General features: G+C 50.5%; 1 protein-coding gene across 3 annotated transcripts; it reads right to left on the bottom strand.

The window, feature by feature from the left end:
- Positions 1 to 2,163: 2,163 nt before the first annotated feature.
- ZBTB21 (zinc finger and BTB domain containing 21) lies at positions 2,164 to 21,396 on the bottom strand. Of its 3 annotated transcripts, XM_045902422.2 has the most exons (3): positions 21,263 to 21,396; positions 7,832 to 9,414; positions 2,164 to 7,231 (listed from the first exon to the last, which is right to left on the bottom strand). In XM_045902422.2, the coding sequence occupies exons 2-3, from the start codon at positions 9,399 to 9,401 to the stop codon at positions 6,237 to 6,239; spliced, it is 2,565 nt and encodes an 854-aa protein (XP_045758378.1). In that variant the 5' UTR covers positions 9,402 to 9,414; positions 21,263 to 21,396; the 3' UTR covers positions 2,164 to 6,236. The 3 variants fall into 3 exon arrangements, with proteins under 3 accessions (XP_045758378.1, XP_045758376.1, XP_045758377.1); XM_045902420.2 differs by having other exon boundaries at positions 2,164 to 9,414; XM_045902421.3 differs by having other exon boundaries at positions 2,164 to 9,414; positions 21,163 to 21,345.
- Between the last annotated feature and the right edge of the window lie 991 nt (positions 21,397 to 22,387).

Raw genomic sequence — 22,387 nt, 5'->3', positions numbered from 1 at the left:
TATGTCCCCACAGAATATTTATTAACTGCAGAGGGGGAGAAGGCACAGCAGAGAAACCTGCAGAGCTGATACAAAGAGCGCCCCCAGTGACAGCACACAGGCAGTGCATGCCACGCACAGGTCCAGATGGAAAGAACTATCGCAGCCTGGTGATGTTCTGGGGCAAAAATGCATAACCGGGGTCTAATCCGGAGGAAACACCAAACTCCAATTCAGGGGTGCTCTGCAAGATGACTGGTCCATAATCTTCAAAAACGATCAAGGCTATGAACGTCCAAGAAACACCAAGAAATATTCCAAACTGAGGGAGGCGAGAGGACTGGGCTGTCTGAGCACGGGGGATGGTGAGACACAGTGTGAGGGGAAAACAAGGCTGCTGCTGGTTTACAAATACCTGCATAGACACATGCAGTCAGTAGGCAGGGTACTTACTACTACCTACCAGTAGTAGCTAGTCGTTAGCTGTCACTGTTCTTAGGTTGACAGATGAGTTTATCCGGACAACCCGCCACACCAGGGTGACCTAATGGGCACTGTGGCAGGGCCAGTGACACACATAGCCTGCCACACACCCCAAAAACAATGACAGCCACACAAGAGTGCATGGTATTTACAAAGGGCGAGGGACTCTTCAATCTGATACCTGCCCTTTGAACATTTCTGTTCTTCCTCCAGCTTACTGGGAACTGTATAAAAATTAAAATACGCTCTGGGTCTCTGAGCAGCTGAATCAGAATCTGGGGGATATATGCAGAGACTCAGCAAGTTTCTTCTAATATTAGCTGAGGATGAATGGGCTGGTTGTCTGCAGCATCTGACAAGATTTCTTTGCTGTATTTGTCAGCTACTTAAAATGCCCCTTCCCTTTGCCCAGCCCTGGAAACGCAAAGATGAGGACAGCCCTGCCCTAGAATACATATGGGTAGACCAGAAGGTGGCGAGGGGGTGACAGGGCTCTTCAGGGTTTTGTGGGAACACTTAGGCAGCTGCTTTCAGCTGGGGTGAGGAGCCAGTGGAAAGGGGTCAGAGGAGTGTCCTGGAAGGGATCCAGCCCCAGTCAATGGGAGCAAAGACATTCCGCTGGGCAAAATGCAGGTGTGGTAATGACACAGTGACCATGGGACCCTACTCTGGAGGATGGGGCCGATGGTCCACCACAGGACACCCAAATTCATGCGAAACCAGGCTTTAAAGTGTTCCTGTGACAGCTCGGGGAGGCTCGCTCTCCAGACACATGCCTTGTGGGAGGAATTCCTGCCACTCAACCGTCAGACCTCGTAGAGCTCAGTGCTCAGCGGAGCCGAGACAGAGCCTCTGGCCGGGGAAAGCGTCACACGCTGGCGACGTGGTTTGGCCACCACAGGCATTTACTGTCCTGAGTGTGTGCCTAAGAGTGGGGAGGACGCCACAGGACTGCAACAGTCCCAGACCGAAAAGGCTGTAATGACTACAAAGAAAAGAGCGCAGGAAACATTTTAAACAAAACAGTATTTGGTGGCCAACTGGGTAACAGAGCTAACGCGGATTAAAACAAGATGATATACTGTTTGTTCACGTGCCACGTGATCACAAAACCGTTGGCCAGAGGCCCCCAAGACGGGTCTAGGGGATCCGGCGAGGAAGAGAGCCCGAGACCAGCTCCTTCCCTGCCTGCGGTCAGTCTGGTGGTAGCCATCGGAGATGCCCGCGGCTCGGCTCTCCCTCACGGGGGAAGCTAGCAACATAAAAGGCCATCTATCCCGGCATCATGGAAGGGCCTGGTTAGGATGACCTGGAAGCCGTGGAAATCATGCAATAAAACTAGATTACCCATTGCTATGCTGAAAATGTCAATGTGGGGTAACTAAACCTGTTGTGTGTATGCATTTACCCCCATGATCGTTTCAAAACTCATGTGAACAGTAAAGAAAGGGTGGGTAGGCAAAGATGGCGGCTTATATAAGGTTCTAACGATCGCGTTATTTGTGGTGCCCCGGTAACCAACACTTGACTGCAAACCTAGTTCTCCAAGCAAGCTGGACCAGCTGGGCAACCACCACCTCACCCAGCTCTCAGGCGGCTACTCCCGAGACCCACCCAGAGCGGCTCCATCTCTACTTTCAGAAACGTATACGCTACTAACCGTTGTTACGAATGTCCAAAACATAACAATGAGACCACGACTCAAAACAAAATACAGTACAAATTTATTGACTCCAATCATTCTTAGTCAAGATTTAAGCAAAGGAAACAGACAACAGAATTGGATACAAATAAACAACAGATTAACATTAGATAGAAATCCTATTTTACCATGAGTTTTCAGTTCCCAAAAGCTCATTCCTAAATAAAATTGAACAATGATTTAGTCTGCTAAAGCATCTGACAACAAAATATACACAATTTGTTTATAACCACATTTGTTTAATAGTAAGATTTATTCAATGAAAACTTAAAGTATTGCATTAATGTCAATAAGAAATTATCCCCATCTGAAAATTAACATTAACCAAGTATAACTTTGTGGAAAATTTGAGAACAGCACTAATAAATGACTAGAGAGCACTCAATTCAATTATTTTCAAGATTTACAGTAAAATACTTTGGTTCCCAAACAATGGTCTCTGAAAGGAATTCCTTAAAAACCTGACACTAACCCACGTCTCCTCCTCCGGAACGTAAACACCACCGCTCAGTCTCCCCCACCCCACCCCACCCCCGCCCCGCGTGGAAGCAAACACCGGGAGAAGCGCTGAACAAGCACGTTAACAATGATGGAAACATAAAACTTCTTAAAGTGCTAAAGCCACAAAAGAAAACCCTATTTTTCAAACTTAAAAAAAAAAAAAAGCCAGTGTTAAAGAACTTATTAAATGTATTAGCATTATTTAAATAACACTTTCCATAATTATTACAAAAAACATCAATGAGAAATCAGAAATTGACAAAACGGACTTGTAATATTCCAATATGAATTAGTGCAATTTATAAAGAAACCTGCTATGCATTACATCTAATTGTTTCTGTGGTAAGAAAATTCAAATGCCTTTAATTCCTAAGGTTCTGGATTCTGGTTGTAAACACACACACACACACACACACACAGTGGGTTCTTGGGTCTTTTTCCCCTGGACAGGCCACTGGCCTGCAGAGGAAGACACCCCCTGCCTCCAAGGAAGGGCACGTTTTATTCTTGTACAACTTCTCCCCTCATCGGCACCAACGGGTGCTGTGTGTGGATAAGACTACCACTGATTGATAAGAGCTGGAGCATATTTTTAAAAAGGCTATTAAGGATCCGCTCCAAAACAGAAAACCAAGAACCACATACATGCCCCCACAAATGCAAAAGTGATATCCTGGTTGAACTCCTAGTTGTAGATTTTGATAAAACAATAAATGCACACTAGCTGTAACTAGCTTTAAAGGTGAATATTATTAAATTGAAAAATTACTATAAAAAATGCACACTATTTGTAACCTCCATTGCTGACTTTGAGAAAAAGATGTTTTAGGGTGTTCCTCTTTCCCTCTCCCACGTGAAGAAAATGATTCAATAGCAAGTTTCTCAGATTAATAAAGAATATATTAAAACATTTTACATTCTTTCCACAACTGCATAAAAAAAGGCAGCCTGAATACTTACAAGGAATAACGAGCTTCCTACATTTTCAAAAATTAATTCTAATCAGAAAAAACATTTTCGAGAATACCTTTACAAGCTGGCGTCCTAACAATGAAAGACCAACCTGTCCCACAGACCGAGTGTCTGCCCACCGTCTGAGATCAACATTCTTAAAAGGAGCGATTCGTGTGTCTTTCATTATTTTACTTCCTGACATTTAAAATAGTTACATGAGTGGAAGCATGTTTTATTTTTTGACCACCAAAATAAACTCTTTCAGCCTGACGCTTTGAAGGTAGAGTATAAAAAGTAATAGAAAAACCAGAACTGCATTATAAATGTTTTTGGTTCGAAATTTTATTTGAAATCTTAACGTTCCTTGCCTAGACAAAAACGTGAAACGAACGAGACAAAACACTATCTAACAGATACGCTGAGCCTATATTTAGATCAAAAATATTTTTTACTGATGAACATTATTAAAAAATCTTCAAAAACGTAGCATAAAGTTTCAAGTCCTGGGATACTGAATTTACAATGCCAAGATCACGTGTGCCGTGGAAATTCTCACACACACACTCTAACAGCCAGAAGCAAGGACTACTCTGAGGGAGGCTGTCTTTCCGAAGAAGTGACAGCTACTAAGGTGTTCAGAGTAAGAAAGGAGCACATTATACAGGGAATTAATTCAGTGAACAGTAATCCACCCTGATGTCTCACGGAACACCATACGCTTTAGTTTCATCTTGAAAATGCATAGATTTCTTCAAGAAAATATAAAGATGGCAATAATCGGTTACTGCAACTTCATTTTATTTTCCTTTCTCCATCAAGTTTAAGTAAGAACAAAATTAGGAAGGGACCACTCAAATATTCTGTGACTTGTGGTAGTTTTCAAATGAAAAAATAAAAAGGCAAGATTTTACATGAAATTTCTCTAATCTACAAAGCCAATTGGTATTTTATGAAAAGGCCTGTGTTTCGATAAAAAGTTAAGACTGTCTTTCCTACCGCTGGTACGGAATGTGGGTGACGAGACCAACAAGTACCAAGCTCTTTCCTGCTACGTGGTACACACTGAAGTACTCAGCAAATTATTTCTTCGTCACAGTAATTTTTTTTTATTTGAGAGAACAGCTTGTAAGAAAAAAATTAATAAACTTGGGAGTCTTCATCCATAGCACTATCTTAAAAGGATTTTGTAGTTTCAAAAATATTTCCACTTGTCTATACGTAACCCCTCAATTGTACCAGTGAAATCAGTTTTCCCTTTAGAAACACCTAAAAAAGCCTTTTAATTATAACTAAAACAAAACAGAAAACAAAACAAAACAGCAGCCCAAACCCTATGGGCCAAAATAGGTAGCAAAAACTAATTTTGGACCCTTGATAGTGCTTTAATACAGATTTATGAAACGTTAAAGCAGTGACGTTAAAGCAGAATGATTGCACTAAGGACATCTTACCACAATAAACTCCAACAAATTCTAACAGAAACAGAGGCAGGAGATGGTACGCTGTGAACACTATTCTTGAGAGTGTGTGGGGACCGTGGCGTGGTGTTCTCCCCCGTGTCCCATCTTGGGAAGTCAATGCTAACTCGGGACTTACAGCGGCTGTCCTGACCGCGGGCATGGGACCGAGGTACCTAAGTGTATGTCCCAACCTTAACTGTCCCACTAATGCTGTTAAATTCAAAATGAGCGAGTGCCTTATGCTGCCTTTGCTTTCGGTCCCAAATGCACTCAGATTTCCCACTGGTGACAGCATGAATTGGAGAAGACCAAACACGTCCAGTCCTCCCAATGCTGGTCGGAGCTGAGACCTGAGGCCCGCGCACACAGCACAGCAGTTCCGATTACAATGCCTATCGCCACAGAAGCTTTTGTAAACGGGCTTGGAGGCCTTCCAGACACCCTCACATTTCCATTTCCCAAATCTTCCATCATTAGTTATGTTAAATGACCCAAGAGCAAGCTTTTGTTATTTTATAAAAATCTAAGTATCACTATTGCTGGGGATTTAAATTTCTATTTTCATACAAAAAAATTTCTACATGACCACAAATACCAAATTATTTATTGTTATCAAGTGTCAGGATAACTTATTAAAGTTGAGGCTTATCATTGTTTTATTGCTAAAGTATCCTAAGATCTAACTCAACGCTGCAAACTACTCCACTTCCTCCTGATGCGTTGTGGACTTCGGAACGTGGCTGACATTGAACTAGAACTTAGGTGTCTGATATAATCAAAAGAAACACTTGAATAGTATTTCACTGATTGCAAATCAGTAAAAAACCAAAACCACCTCTGGGAAAAGATTATACTGACACCGTGGAATGAGGAACCATGCAAATAACCAAGATCAGTCACATTTCAACATTAATGAAGTCAAATCATCCTGTGACTTGTAAAGTCCAAAGCACAATAGATTTTAGTTTTTCTAAGGTGAGTAAGGACATCACTAATTAGTATCAATTTACCTCAAACTTCTATTCAAGCATAACAATTTCCAACCTTTATTATTCTCTTTTAAAAAATATTTTGTTTCTTATGCACGTTTCACAATTTAGGTGGAGGAACTCTGGAGACCGCCGTCCCTTCTGTGGCAGGTGAAAAGGGGCGGTCTTTCAGTTGTGGCTCTGTTCGTGACTCCAAAGACTGAAGGCCGTCTTGAATGTCCTATGGCACAGTTTACACATGAACTGTCTTTTGAAGGTGATTGCAGAAAGGGGGGGGGCATGGTAAAAAAGCGTGTCGGATTCCTGGGGCACGAACAGTTTCTCCGTGGCAGGAGCGGGGTTTTCGGACAAGGCTGTGGGGCTGTCGGGCTCCAGAGGCTGGATCTTGGGCAGCGGCGGGGGCGGGGGCGGCGGGGGCGGGGACGGAGAGTTTGTGGGCACAGGGCACACCTCCGAGTCTTTGTGCGCCGGGTCCTCCGTAGCCTGAGACATGTGGGACTGGAAGTGGCTCCAGAGCCGGAAGTTGGTGCGGAAAGCTTTGTTGCACACGTGGCAGATGAAGGGTTTCACGGAGCACAGGAGCTCCTGGTGCCGCTCCAGCTGCTTGTGCGCCGTGAACGTCTTGCCACACTTCTCGCAGGGCCATAGGCTGGTGTCCTTGCTGGAGCCGGCGTCCTGGGGGGCGGCGCGGGCCTCGGGTGCCTCTTCCTCGGCCTCCTCCGCGGGCTCCTCTTTGACGTGGATTTTCAGTTGCTTCGAGAGGCTGAGGTCTTCGGGGAGGCAGGAAGAGTCTTCTGAATCGAAGTTCACTTGCTCCGAACAATCACTGAAGGCATTGTCGTCTTTGGCGGGGACCGCGTGGTTGGCTTTATGGGGCTCGGGCTGGGCCGGGGCCCTGGCAGCAGCAGTCACGTCACCATTGTGGTCCAGGATGGGTAAGGAAAAGTTTTCGGCCGGCGCCATGGTGTTCTGATTATGGACTTCAACTTGGTGCCGCCAAATGCTGAAGGAGGACTTGAAGGTGCGCATGCACTCGAGACACGTCAGCTTCTTGTACTCACACTTACTCTCGTGCTCCTGCTTTAGCTCCGGCGAGAAAAACCTAAGGCTGCAGTAGGGGCAAACGGTTGCGTTTCTGCATAATCGCTCGTGGTTTCCTTGCTCTAGAAGAGAAGAGAGCTTAGCATTACAGAGGCGGCACTGGTAAACCTCCTTGTTCTCTACTGGACTCTCGAGAGAAACATGCTCTTTGGGCTTAGCGGTCCTACTGACGCCAATGGGCTTCTCTCCCGGGTGCATTTTTATGTGCTGCTTGAACTGCGAGAGAAAGCGGTAGGCTTTTCCACAGTAAGTACAAATGTACGCTCCTTTGGCTCGCGACCGCAAGTTCCTCTTGATGGCCTGGGCCTGGGAGCTACTCTGCCCCTGGAACCCAGGCTTGCTGCGCCTCAGCTTAATGATCAGGGCCTTCTTAATCTCTCTCTCTCGCACTATGTCAATCAGCTTTCTTTGGAATTTCTCATCCAAAACGGCATGTGAACTAGAGGCTGGTGACGGGTTCTTCACTATGCCGTGCTGGGTCTGACAGTGCGTCCACACTTTGAAGTTTGTGTGAAACCGCTTGTGACAGATGTCGCAAGCGTAGGGCTTCTCTGGGTTATGGTACATGTTAATGTGCCGGTGAAGACCTGCGGTCGATCTAAAGATCTTAAGGCAATGTTTGCATTTAAATTTTTTGTTTGGTCTTGTTCCCTCCAACTCACCGAATTCATCTTTATTCAAGTCAGAATCTGGAAACTCTGTGTCAGGGAGGGGAGGGCTCGAGCCCTCCTCGAAGTTCTCTTCGGACACCAGAGACCCGTGCTCGTCCTCCTTCACCTTCTTCAACGGCAGCCTTCGGTCCGCCTGGAACCTCCTTTTCGCTGGAAGCCTGCTCATGTCTTTTTGGTCGTCTTCGGTTGTCAAGGAAAGGTCTCTGGCGGCGGCCACCGCAGCCGGGTCTCCCACGGTGACGCGGATGATGTCAGAGGGGTCTGACAGGGGGCTGCGGGGCTCTGTCTTGATGCGGACCTCAGTCACGGCAGGCTCCCCTTCCCTCTCCATGGACTGGGAGGCGCTGAAGGACCGGAGGCGGTGGGGCTGGGGCGCGGGGCTCTGCTCATCGAGGGCCGCCTTCTCCCCGCACTCCTTCAGAGACGACTGCTGCGGCAGAGCACAGAACCCGCTCCCCGGCACCTCGCCTGCCACCGCGGAGCGGCCCTGGGAAGATTTCAGATCTATGGAGGGTGAGAGGCCGGGCACCTGGCTGTCCATGGACAGCGACCGTCTGAGGAGACTCTTGACGAGCGGGCCGCTTCTGTCGATGCCTGGCTTCCCGCAGCCAGAGCCGCCGGACGGGACCACCAGCCCCAGCTTGGAGTAGTACAGCAGGTTTCGGTCTTCGCCCGGCCCGCCTCCTTTGTGAGTCTCCTTCAGCACGTAGGGGGTCTCTGACGAGCTTCCGAGAGACAACACCGGGGGCCGTGGTCTCTTCAAAGCCAACTCTATGGCTTTGCCTTTGGGGAGCTGGCTGCTGAGACCGGCTGTATCGTCCATCGCCTCTCGGTCCTGCAGCAGTGCATTCCTTTTCAGCAAACTGCTTCTGTTGGGGTCATCCAGAGGCCCCGCGTGCTCCAGAGACTTTGCATAGCCCACAGAACCATCTTTCGGCCAGCTCTTTTCAGCCGGTGGCAAAGTGTGGAGCGGCTCGGCCGGTTTGGGAACGTGGGGCTTACTGGCGCTGGTCTTGACTGCAGTGCTAGGGGAGGGCCGGGACGTATGGCTTAGGTCGGGCTGATTCTGACTCACAGTTTTTCCCTGCGCTTCGTTTCTACTTTGACAAACGATGACGCTTCTCTTCTGAGAACTGCTTTCATCATCTTCTATGAATATTTTTTTCCTGTTGGGACACGCTGGAAAGGGGGCCTGAGGTGTTTTAGAGACGATGTTAGTCAGAAAGGAAATCCCAAGGCTATAGCCTAGTTCTTGCACGGCCGCGAGACTGCTTTTCTCGACAAATAAAGATGAAGAATAAATGTAGTTCAAAACGTTATCAAAAGCATCTGGTTCACAAAAGTCAAGCTGAAAGACAGTCTGTGATTCATTCTCCTTGTTGGTGAATAAACTCTGGAAGTATTCACTGCTGGCGGCCAAGACATTTTTATGCGCTCGAAATTTCTGGTCTCCCACAATCAGAAGCACGTCACACAGCTGTCCTTTGAGGCGTTCCTCGTTGAGCGCGCTCAGCAGAGAGATGGCATGTGCCGGGTTGATGTAATGCAGCAGCCCCTCCATCGCGGGCGCTTACCTGAAAGACAAAGTATACGACTATTGTGAAAAGCGTGGTGAAAAGCTCTCCCTGGGATGAAACACTCAAGGGCAGGGAGCCCTGGCTGTCTTTTCATAGGTGCCAGAGCTGAACGGACTGTGGGCAGACAAAAGCTGTGTGGATGAACGATTTTACGTCGACAACAGGGGAAGAGCAGCCCGTGGGTCTCGGGGCTCGTGGAGCGCGTCGGTCGCTGCCGCTGCGGGGTTTTAGGACTGAAGACTGTGGCACAGATGTTCTCATACCAGCAGAGGGCTGCCGGACCTCGGCCGCTGTGCGGAACAGCCCTGCTTGAAATGAAAGGTTGGCTACTTAGGGTTCCTATCCATTCGACCCTCGGTCCTATCCCTCTTAGTTCAGAGAGTAAGCATGAAGAATCGAAGCTCCTGAGTCTGCGATTCTGAAAGAAGTCAGTCTTATCATTGGACGTACTTATCCACCTTGTGAACTGTGACCACTGGGTTGCAAAGGGGGAGGGGGGCCTCACCAGACCTTTAAAAATAGGGAAGAATCTGGAAAGGGAAAGAAAAATTTCACTCACTGATCACTGCTGTATCACGGTGTTCAGCAAAGGTTAGAATGTTAAACAACAGAAGAGCTTGGTTTCTTTCTTATGCTAACCACCTTGCAATCTGCTGAATACTTTTTTCTCACCAAATCACATATTCAACGATAGCACAGAGGAAACTATGGTCTGATCTAAACGTAATTACTACTAATTTTAAATTAAGGGGTTTGAAATGAGATCTCACTGCAGTTCTCTTCCAATCTAAAGGCGAGATGCGAAGGCCTGGTGGCTGGGTGCGGCCTCTGGCAGAGGTACGGGGGTGAGAGGCTGCCCCCTTCCTGGCTGAGTACCAGGTCCCTCATGTGAAATGGGTGGGATGACTGCACCCTCCTTTAGGGTTGTTGCAAAGGCTGGATGAGCCAGCATCTCACACAAGGCAAACATTTAATTCAGTATCAAAGAAAAAGGTCCATATTAATGCCACCCATGCTCTCAACGAAGGGAAAGCCATCTCATACAGACACAAGGCCAGACTCTCCAAAGCTGACCCTTCACTTGGGCTTCCGTTGCTGTAACACCTCATCTCTGGTTTGACTGGAGTGTCTTCTTTGAAATAGTTACAACGTTTAGGGGCATCTGGGTGGCTCAATTAAGTGTCCAATTCTTGATTTTGGCTCAGGTCATAATCTCAGGGGCGTGGGATCGAGCCCCGTGTCAGGCTCCGCACTGGGTATGGAGCCTGCTTGAGATTCTCTCTCACCCTCTGCCTCTCCCCGCTCTAAAAATATAATAAAACAGTTATGACATTTATTTTTGAATGGATGTCTCATGGCATTTATTTATTTATTTATTTTTTAAAGATTTTATTTATTTGAGAGAGAGAGAGAGAAACAGCATGAGAGGGGATAGGGTCAGAGGGAGAAGCAGGCTCCCCGCCGAGCCAGGAGCCCGATGTGGGACTCGATCCCGGGACTCCGGGATCATGACCTGAGCCGAAGGCAGATGCTTAACCGACTGAGCCACCCAGGCGCCCGGCATTTATTTTTGAATGGATTCAAAGTAACTAAGACTGACAGTTTTCTCTTCCTCCAGAGGGCAGGTTGTAAATGTACTAAACTCGGCGCCCAGGACATTGGCAAGTTCTCCTCCGGTTTCAAAGGACAGCCTTTGCTGGTCAACCAGCATGCGGACTCTTCAGAAGAGCCCACGAAGAAGAGTTTGCTAGGCCACCAACCTGGAATGACCAAGCACGATACACAAACTTCTCTCCTATTATTCTGATTCCTCTCTATGGTGTTGACTAAATTTAATGGGCTCTGAGACATGACTGCTTCCAGGGATGTTATCCCCAAACAGATGCCTTGGTCAGAGTGTACGGAGTTTCTGCTCATTCTTGCCTACCATCATTTCATATCAGTGGCAAATTTTAATTCCTATTTGCGATTGCTTGATAGAGACCTTTGCCCTTCCTTTTCTGTTAGCCATTTAAATTTCTCCCTTAATCCTACTATCATGTCTCAACAATCCTGCATTTATTTACATACCCCCTCATCATCTTTCACAAAGGTCAGCAGAGAAAGAAATAACTTGTAATGCCACATTTACAACTCAGCTGTGTACTAAATGCTGTTTTTAGTGCTAATAATTTTTGAGAAACCTAGTTCAGATGTTGCCACAGGAAAAAGCAACAGATGCAGAATTAAAAACAGGGACAAGTACTTTTCAGAAAGGGTTTCTTACAATCAATTTAGTGATTAGAAACTAGCAATTAAAGTCATAAACTGACTAGGACAGAGTAGAAAATGTCAGAATGCTTCAAACACAGGAGGCCGACGTCTTGTGAAATGTGTCAGTTACATGTGCACACGTCCACACGCGTGAGCACGCACAACATACTCCGTGCTGGGAGCCAGGGTCAAGACAGCACACGTCCACACGCGTGAGCACGCACAACATACTCCTACTCCCTCCCTGTTAGCCGGGGTCAAGACGGTTGGAAAGTCAGCATGGGCGGCTAGTCAACGTCGAAGGCTCGGTTTCCCCCACTGCAAAGCAGGGAGAAGAGCAGCTACCCACAACGCTACGGTGAGACGTAAATGAGAACACGGTACTGGCCACCTCCAACACACCACAAACTTGTGAAGGTACCAGACCTTCACAAGTCACTCACTCGTTCGCTCATTCAACAAAACGCCCTCGAGAAGGTTTGAAGAAGGCAAGGAGCCGTGAGAATCACGAGGGACAGCACTGCAGGCAGAGGGAAGAGCCCACGTCACAGCAGGGCTGGAGCAGGGGGCTGCGGAAGACAGAACAGGGCTGAGTGAACCGCAGGAAGACTGAGCTTTCCACCGCAAGTGAAAGGGCAGTCGCTGGAAGATTCTGACAGAAAAATGACAAGGACGTGAATTATGTTTCAAAAGGATCATTCGGGCTCCGATGTTGAGAATGGATCAAAGCGGGCAGGGAAAGGTGGAAGCTGGGAGACCAGCTAGGAGCCAAGAGCAACAAGGCAGCTGAGACAGGACTGTGGCCCAGACCAGCCGGGAGTCAGTCTACTGCAATGATCCGTGTGAGACTCGATGGTGCCTGCACCAAGGTGGGAGTGGAGGTAAAGCAGTCATTAGGATTTCTAAGGGACTGACCATGGTCGATAAGAAGGTGAGGAGTTAAAAGAGAGTTCCAAGAACTGTACCAGAAGTGCCGGATGTCTTACTTGAGATGAAGTCTGATGGAAAAATTGGTTCAGGTATTTTCCAGGAATTCAGTTTGATGTTCTAAATGTGAGCAGCACCTATTCATTAACGGACCCTTTGTGGGCACCCCTACAACCTTTCCTGTGCTTCCCGGGATCACTTCCCAAATAAACACCTGCTCTGAATCCGTGGCTCAGGGTCTGCTCTTGGGGGAATCAAAAGAAGACACCAGGGCACCTGAAAGCACAGGTGTGGGCTAAGGGAGTGTGTGAGGACTAAACCAAGTGAGAATTTCCACGTCCCTGGACACGAAGTAAAGGCAACTGCACACGCCGTCTGCACCCTGCTGCTACATACCAAAAAACACAGTTCAGAAAAATTTCCTTCTTTTGCTTTCTTCAAATTACCATGATCCCTGCTTTTGTTCTAAATCACTACTTCTAATCCCTTGAACCACAGGCTCCCATACTCTTTAATGAAGACATTTGGGAATTAGGGAAAAGCAAGTCACTCCGATGTGGGTTGTATGACAAATAGTCGCTGTCCCTGAAAACTGCTTAAAGCGATCCATTTGGCTCTCGCCTCCATTTAGAATCATCAGCGAGACTGCCTGCTTGGAAAGGGGCCAAGCCCGTCAGATTCCGGGTACACGGGTGCGGGCGACGCCACCCTGCCGCCCGTTCGGCTCACCCTGGCACCAACTGCACACCCACCAACAGCTACCGTGTGAGTGCTTCCTCTACCACATCTACCGCTAACATTTTTACACCTTCACTGAGTGTTTACAGCAAGCCTAGCAGGCAGGTACCATGACTGTTCTAGAGGTGAGACGCCCAGGCACAGAGGGTGAAGTTCACTTGCTCGAGGTCCCACCAAGCACAAGTGGCAGAGCAGGATTCACAGCAGGGGCTGTGGCTGCAGAGGCCAAGCTCTTTAACCCCCACACCGTGCTGTCTCCAGTTCCCTCCCTTAATCCGAACAGAAATCTCTGGGCTGGGCGCTGTCCACGTGCCTGTTTTACAAATGAGGAGACGGAGGCGCTGGGAGAGCCCGCACTGTGCCCAAGGTCACACCGCGGCCAGCAGTGGGGCGAGCTGGGATTCCGGGGGGGGGGCCCAGCGCCTGGACTCAGCCATCACCTTCCGCAAGTCTCACGGCCCGGTGCCCGGCGGGACACGGAGGATGGAAGCCCAGCAAGCACGGGCCTGTCCTGTAGCTCTCAGAGACCCGTGCGGTGGGAGCGGGACAGGTCAGTGTGTTAGCACGTGCCAACGTGCAGAGCCCCGGACAGGGCGCTGCAGGGGCTCGGGCGCGGTGCAGGTGGAGGCTTCGGGGGCGGCTGAGAGGCACGTCAGGGGAGGCACTCGACAGAAGATGCTTCCTGAACGAGCAGGAGTCAGGAAGGCAGGGTGAAAGGCATTCCGAGGGCAGGAGCCGTGTCGGACAGCACAGAGCCGAGGCGGAGAGGCTGCCGGAGCAGGGGTGGCGTGCAGGGGAGGGCAGGCGACGGGGCTGCGGAGGGAACGGGCGCAGGAGGGCCCCAAGGACCAAGCTAAGGCCGCTCCAAGACCTTCAAGGGAGAAGGGCCTCCTCTCTCCTCTCGGGCAGCCGGGGACAAAGTCTGGAGCCGTCTGGAGGAGAGCGAGCACAGGGCACGCAGACTCCTCACCCTCCGCCTGATGCCCTTGCTTTTACCTTTTTCATTATGAAAACTCAAAAACCATGGGCCCTTCCCTGGTCTAGCTGCAAACAACTAACATTTTGGAGTTCTGTGTTTTAAAGACAGTAGGCATATTTATTGAGCTTAACTAACTTAACTAAAAATAGAAAATGCTCCACTAAGGATGCATTGTGACTAAGTCACCACCCGTGCGTTTCATGCGCTAATCCAGCGGGACCCCTGGGGGAGCCCGGGACTGCAAAGTGAGCGCCCAGCCCCTTTGCTGTTCCTGCTCCTCAGCCCTCAGGTAAGACCGACTTTGTTGCCAAATGTACCTCCTCCTCCACAAATCCGGTGGCTCATCAAACTCCAACTTCTCACCTATGTTTCAATGATGAATAACGAGGACCTCTGCTTTACAGGAGACCGTGCATCACAAACCGAAAAGCTCGCACACGGAACTGCACATTGCCGCCGAGTCCGCCCCCCACTCCTTTTCCATTGCTCATCTCCACCTGACTCATCGGGGCAGAGTTCCTGCTATCACCGTAGTCATAGTGAGAAGCCTTGGCGCTCTGAGGAGGAAAGTGGGTGAAATGTGGACTGAAGAGCCGTTTACAATGGACAGAAAGAGCTCAGTGGAAACCCCCCGGGAAAGCCAGACTCTGAAACTGGGCTGATGTGCTACCGCTTGGATCCTCGAACACACAGATCTTCCCGAACTCTGCCTGAATTGTTCCTATTTCATGCTGTTTCCTGAAATTTCAAAATGAGAATCTTTACAGTTAACAATTCATGGAACCCACAGCTCCATGGAAAAGACCTTCCAATCAGTATTTGTCTCCAGTCCTGGCTCTGTCACCTATTAGGTATGTAACCTGCTAAAGATCACTCAACCCTTCTGAGTCGTAGTATCCTTAACCTGTTAGATGGGGCTAACCCTACTTACCACACAGGATTTTTATGAAGAACAAGACGCACAGTGTTTGCCACCTCCTCGTGTATGTAGTGCTTCCTATACGGCAAGCACGAATTTTATGTCCTTCCTCTCTTCCTCTCCTGAATGCTTATGGTCCCAAATGTTATAAATCGTAAGAGATGCTGGTGATGGGAGAGGAGTGAGCTGGCTGGCTGCCTGTTGTCCAGTCACACACATTCCCGTGGTAGGACAGAGACACATAAAAATCAAATAGAATGAAAGATATAAACAATGCTACGAGAATACTTATTTCAGGAGGCAGTTAATTTGGTCAGGTGGTGGGAGGGTGGGTGACTGCACGGTGGGGACATCAGGAAGACTTGGGATTCACCTCCCACTCGACTACTGTAATAGCAAGGCTTCCATTCTTCCCACTTCTACTACAGATACACACACTCCTACTAAAGGCTTGCGCTGGCCTCAAGTTCCAATTCCCTAGCATGGCCACAAAGACCTTTGCAACTGAACCGCAGAAAATTATTTTGTACCAACACCTCAAATTCCTCAGGTACGAAATGCCAAGAGAAGCAGGGATTCGTGTCTTAATAGAAATTAATTCAATGCATATAATTTCCTCTTTATACTAATATTAGATCAAGGAGTTAAGATTTTTAAGGGGATGGAAGGAAGGCAGACGATTTTGGAATACAGAGCATTCTGGTGATATGCGCAGAAAAAAGCAAAGCACAGCTAAGCACTGGGATAAAAGGGCACCAGGAGGTGAATGAGGGGCCCAGAAAGGGAGACGGGAAGGGACCAAGATAACCTCACTGACTTTTAAGTTTTGGAGACTAAAACTCAGGCTGGTATCAGAGCTAAGGTACGTTATAAATCGAACTTGCTTCAAGACCGGCCCATAAAACCCCTGGTTCCACTTCCCTAGGAAAACGTCTGCTTACATCCAAAACATCAGCCTAAAACCGAACTCTGCACGCACGATCCTTTGGAATGCGGGGGACGGCTCGCACAGTCCCAACCATTCCACCAGTAAAAAGGAGGAACCCATGTTACAAAGCAAATACCTCGTCAGAAAAACAAAGCACCTACACGTGACTCGGGAGCACACACATACCGCTCAGCCCCAAACCTTCACGCCTGATGCTCCACTCTATTGCATTCTTCGAAGGAGACAAGAAGTGCTCTAAGTTAGGTTTTATCACTCACTTGGTGACAATGCAGACAAGCAGAAATCATCTAAGGCTTCTCGGATTTCAAAGCCAGCCTTCCTCAATCGGATCCCCCCAGGGCAGGTGTGTCACCCCCTTGGGTGCCCGTCTCACCCCATTTTCAGTCTCTCCTGAGAGGGGCTGACTTTAGTTTCGGGGCGTGCTCTGTTGTAACATAGCTCGGGCCCTTCACGGACACCTGGATTAGCAGAGCGGCCTCTTCTGTTTGGCTCTGGAAGAACCACCCTTGTCCCAGGAGTAAGTCTGATGAGCTGCTCTCTGCTAGCTTAGGGGCAGGCACCAACCAAAGCCACGCAGACCGCAAACTTTCTCCCCGGAAGGAAGATGGGCCTGCACGTGCAGCCAGCTGGTACCCACCATACTGATTCCTGCCAGTTACCTTGGTTTCTGTACTTCCTGGCCCAATTCTCTAGCTTTTCCTTAAACCTCAGGAGCAGCCCGGTGTCTACAATAAATTCCTTGTTCTATTCAAGCTAGCCTGTTTCTGTTCTTGTTATTAAAGGACCCTAACTGATACATTTTCAAGTGTTACTCATTCTTCCTGCCATGCTCTCCAAGTTCATCCTTTACAATCCTGCTGCTAGATGGGGCTTCCTAAACAAAGCTTCAAGCATTCACTGGACATACACACTAGAGACTATATATTCAACTTATTTATTGAGCTCTTATTATGTGCAAGGCATGATTAGACATGCCTGAAATACAGGACGCACAAAACAGACCAAGGCCCCCAAATTCTAAGGGGGTAAATGAGATAATGAACAAGGAAACAAATGAAAAGGGTAGATTCAGGTTGCACTATAATGGAAATAAACAGGGTGCTATAACCGGGTGGAGAAACTAGGGGTATGGAGAGAATGCTTAGGAAATGCCTCAATATGGTATTTTGGCTGAGTGCTAAAAGTTGGCTGAAAAAAAATAATAATGAAAACATGGTTCTCCACTAGGTTAAAATGCAAAATTTTAAAACATAGACTCTACACCTCTGTGAATCTGGTCACAAAATACTTTTTAAAATTTCTTTCCCTTCGTTATTCCCTTGTGATGACTTCCTGCTTCAGATGCTGTGTCTCTGAGACACAACCCGAGTGTCCTGCGTCTCCCACTACAAGACCTCGAATGTCCAAGACCTCATCTACCCTTCTCCAGCACCCCACTCAGCTGAACGCTGATCATCCTTCAGAGCTCAGCTCAAGTCCCAGTCCCTCCATTAAGCCTTCTGCCACAGGCTGGATTGTGTCCCCCTCTCCACACCCCATCACATGCTGAAGCCCTAACCACCTGCCCCCCCCTTCCCCGGCCCCTCAGAATGCAAGCATATTTAGGGGCCCCTGGGTGGCTCAGTCTTGGGATACTTAAAAGGCTCAGAGGTCTTTTCACTGCTCTGTGCTGCTTGCTGAGGCAGGAGAAAGGTGATGTTCAGAACAAGAAAACAAAGCGTTCTGAGGGTCAAACTGACAGGCCAAGAGGAGACAAATCACAGAAGTACAGGCTGCTGATGAGTAATGGAATAAAATAACTGGATGTGGGGCGCCTGGGTGGCTCAGTCGTTAAGCGTCTGCTTTCTGCTCAGGTCATGATCCCAGGGTCCTGGGATCGAGCCCCGCATCGGGCTCCTGCTCAGTGGGGAGCCTGCTTCTCCCTCTATCTCTGCCCCTCCCCCTGCTTGTGCAAATGCGTGCACTCTGTCTCTATCTCAATAAAATCTTAAAAAAAAAAAAAAAGAACGCAAGCATATTTAGACAGATTTTTGAAAGGGATCATCAAGTTTTAATGAGGACTTTAAGGTGGGCCCAAATCCAATCTGAGGATGTAAGAGGAGGATATAAGGACACCAGCACACAGAGGGACGAGAACATGACGACAGGAAAGCTGGTCCTCTACACGCCAAGGAGACAGGCCTCACGAGAAACCAACCCTGCCCACACCCTGGCCCTGGACTTCTAGGCTCCAGGACTGTGAGGAAATACATTTCTGGTATGCCCCCCAGTCTGCGGTGCTGTTTTGGCAGACCTAGCTAACAGACGTTCCTTGACTCCTTCAGTTTATAATGAGCAAGCACCTTTCAACTCCGGTATCACAGAGATTGGCACCGTTCACACAATGTTTATTTGCTGCCAGATACTGTTGTTTGTCTCCCCAACAGAACTCTGAGCTGTGTGAGAACTAAAAATCTACTCAATTATCTTTTGACACTCTTCACAATAATCCAACGTGGTATCTTGCACAATAAATATTTGTTGATTTTTCTGTAGTCTGATAATCCAATTAAATGCAGGAGTGGAAATTATGCCTTTCATTGGTTTTCCTAAAGTAAAGCTGGTCCCATCACTGCCTTTTACAATACTATATTGATTTTTCTATTACTTCCTGGATAAAATCCAAACCCTACAGACTGGCATACAAGCCTCTTCATAGTCTGGTCATATTTATCTTTCTGCTGCCCTCTTTGGACACTCTTTGCCATCTACCCTGCAAACCTGTACACCCAATGTCCACCACCTAACATACCTTTCTTAACTTCCCTTGGCCAACTTTTACAGAAAGATCCAGCTCAAATGTCACTTGTCTCTGCAAAGCTCTTGTTACTGTGCCCCCAGCCAATGGCTCAGTTCTATCTGAACTACCACAATATTCCATCCACCTGTCTGCAATAAGAGCACAACCATTTTGAGTGTCCTGCTTTTCTATCTACCTCCCTGGTGAGCGCCCTCAAAAGGAAGAATGCTTATTTTCGTCTGTGTATCCCCAATGCTTAGCACAGGCCTGACAAGTATCTGCTGGGTAAAGAGAGAAATCATTACACTCAAGGTTCAAGACCTGCACCTGCTCACCTTCACTGCTCCAGCATCTGTTACAGAGCTTAGCATGTGGCAGCTCTGCTTTCTGAACGGGCTCTTGTGGCTTACAGGTCTACAGGATGAGGACTCCCAAATCTGTATCTCTGCTTCGACGTCTCTCTGGGACCACAGGTGCCCGCTGAGTACTTCCATCACAGCTAACTCCACATGCCCAGGGCAGTACTTAGGGCCCACTTCCCTGGCCCCTACCCCACATCTGCTTGTCCTCACACATTCCTTATTTGGTTAGATGCGCTGCCAACCACCAGCTCTCCCAAACCGGAAACCTCTTTCCTCTCTAGCCCATCAGCACAACCTGGCAAACCTCGCTTGTAAACAGCTCTAGAATCAGCTCTCCTCATCCCTGTTGGTTCTGGGGACAACTAGAATTGTCCCTTCAGCCATCTCCTGCTCACCTGGAGACTCCCAATAACCCCTCTTTGGTTACACACCCAGCATCCCTTGCCATAAACACTCTTAGGTTCCTTGAAGTCTGGGGTTATCACCTTTTCACTCCACAGAATGAAGTGCACTCCGTGTTCAACAGTGTCAAGTGAAAGAATGAATAAGCAAACCAATACCCCCAATTTCTACCTTCTTTTTATCACCAATATTTAGGAGTACTTAAATTTAGAAGTAACGACGATTAGACGTTAGAGGTGGATGAGGGATTTACTCCAAGCATCGGAGGGGAGAAAGGAGTAACTGTCAGTGAGAAACCCAAAATCGATTAGCCCACTTTGTCCCCCTGAACAAGGTGCACGGACCACGGTGCAGGCTCCGTGCTGATGACCGAGGGTCATCATTATGAACAATCACTGGACGATGCTGTAATACGCCGATGCCCTCTGATCCAGAGGTGGGCAGCGCTGGGAGCCCCCGCACTAAAACACCCCGGATGCTACACTGTCTGGGGTCTGATGAACCTTTGCCCCCCGGACCGCTGCGTGGCAACCCCGAGGGAGAACCGGTCTCTGAAAACACCCCACGTCCACACGTGCTGCTCGGGTGGCATTCCCCAGAAGCACGCAGCCCTGCGCTTGCAACGCACAGCAACCGGGGCGCAGGGCTGGCGCCGAGGGGCTCCCCTAGGCTGCGACCCTCCGCAGGCCGCGACTGAACTCGTTCGAGATCAGCGGTTGAGGCGATCGGGCAACCCACGCAAACACGCCGCGGGCTCCTGCCGGCGGCGGTCCCTGCGCGGGGATGCCCAGAGCCGCTGGTCCCGAGCCACCCCCTTGCCCAGCGCCTCCGGCCGCAGATTCTCAGGGAACCGTCCAAAGCCCCGCACAGAGGCCTGCGGCCAGAGGCGGGCCGTCCGAGAAGCGGGTCCTCCGGGGGCTCCGGAGGGAAAGGAGCGCGCTCCGAGGCCACGCGTCCGGCAGAGGGCGGGCCGGGGAGGCGGGCCGGGGCGGGGCCCGCCAAGTCAACTTGGGCCGCGGAAGGGTCCGGGCGGGACCGCGGGACCGCGCGGCGCAGGCTGCGGCAGGTGCGGGGCTCCAGCCGCCCCGCCGCTTCCGCGCACCCCGCGCCGTCCCCTGCGCGCCCCCACGCCTGCACCGGACCGGGACCCGCCCTCGGCCGGAAGGCGTCCCAACAGCTCCGCGCAGGTGCGCGCGCCGAGGCCGGGGACGTCCGGCCCAGGGGGGCACCTGGCCGGGCGAGGGTGGACCAGCCGGGGACGGAGCGTGCGCACTGGCGAGGGCGAGGCCAAGTGCGGGCAAGGAGCATGCGCAGTGTGAAGCCACGGCCGGCTACGTGGGAGCCCGGGGCATGCTCGGTGAGCGCCCGGACCCGCGCACGCGCAGAAGCGCTCGGAGCCCGCAACCCGCTGGTGGAGAGAAAAAAGAGAGAAATCACCTCAGAGTTACGTCAGGAAAGGCCGCGTTTTGCGAGGAGGCTGTGGCCTCCCACGGGGCCCCGCAGTTCTCCTAGGGCGAGGGGCGTGACAGTTACTCACCGGTCTCCAGCCCCGAGGCAGACGCAGGGCCCCTTTCCGCTCACACTCGGCTCGCGCGCGCCGCAGCCGCCGCTGCCGCTGTGATTCCATCCATCTTGAATTTGACGTCATCCCACACCAGGGATGAGGTCATCGCAGGCAGCGCTCGTCACGTGCGCGGCGCTGTGATTGGGCGCCGGGCGCCGGGGGGCGGGGCGAGGGAGGTGCGCCGCGCCGGGGGCGGGAGGGGGTGGACGGGGGCGGGCCTGACGGGAGCGCCGCGGCCGGCCGCGTCCTTCAGCGCCCCGCGCGCGCCTTCCGCCCGGCGTCCGCGTGCGCCCGCGTCCTCCGCGCGCCCGCCCCCCGCCGCCGCCCCGCGCCGCCGCAGCGCCCCCCGGGCCGCGGGCTCGGGTCCGAGGTGAGGACCCGGCGTGCTGCGGGCGGCCGTGGGGCGGCGGGGGTGAGCGGGGTGGCGCGCACTGCTCTCAGCGCTCGCCCGCCCCTCCCGGCGGCGCCCTCCGCACGCCCCTCGGGGGCCGGCCCTCCGGCGGGGGACCCGGGGCGCGGGGCGTCCGGTTCGGGGCGCTCGCCGGCCAGCGCCGAGGGCGCACGGGCTGCGGGTCTTGCAGGACTGACCTCCCGCCGCAAGGGCCACTCTGGAAGGGCCCCGGAGAGCGCACGGGGGAGACGGGGCTCGCGGTCCGCCGCGCGTGGGCAGGTCAGGGTGGCGGCTCCGGTCACCGCGTGGCCACACGCAGCCTGCGCCCTCGGTCGGCCTTCGTGACCGCCGGCAGCTACCCCCGATGTCACCTTTCGCCCCGATGTCACCTTTCGCCCCGATGGCTCTCGGACCGCTGGTGCTCTTGCGTGAATAGTACAGGCCCACTAGTTAGGAAGCTCACTGCACTTTCAGGACCAGAAATGTGTTAGGACAAACGGCAGACTGTAAACACGAACTGAGGACCAGCTACACGTCGCATCTTGATGTGTCCCCCGAAAGCCAGAGCGGAGGGGATTGCAAGGGGGAGCAGGTTGCCTTCTAAAGTAGTGATTTGGGGACACATTTTAAGTCGTGGTTAATACTTAACAGACGTCTGTTAATCCTTGTTCGTGTACAGGGGCAGTGGGAGAGGGAGAAGCCGAGCA

This window comes from Mirounga angustirostris, unplaced genomic scaffold (genome assembly GCF_029215605.1).
Source record: "Mirounga angustirostris isolate CCGP_5_RB_7025 unplaced genomic scaffold, mMirAng1.0.hap1 SCAF_1, whole genome shotgun sequence".
In the NCBI taxonomy this organism is placed as follows: Eukaryota; Metazoa; Chordata; class Mammalia; order Carnivora; family Phocidae; genus Mirounga; species Mirounga angustirostris.
Note: the sequence above shows the minus strand (reverse complement) of the source record. Positions and strands in the feature narration are given on the sequence as shown.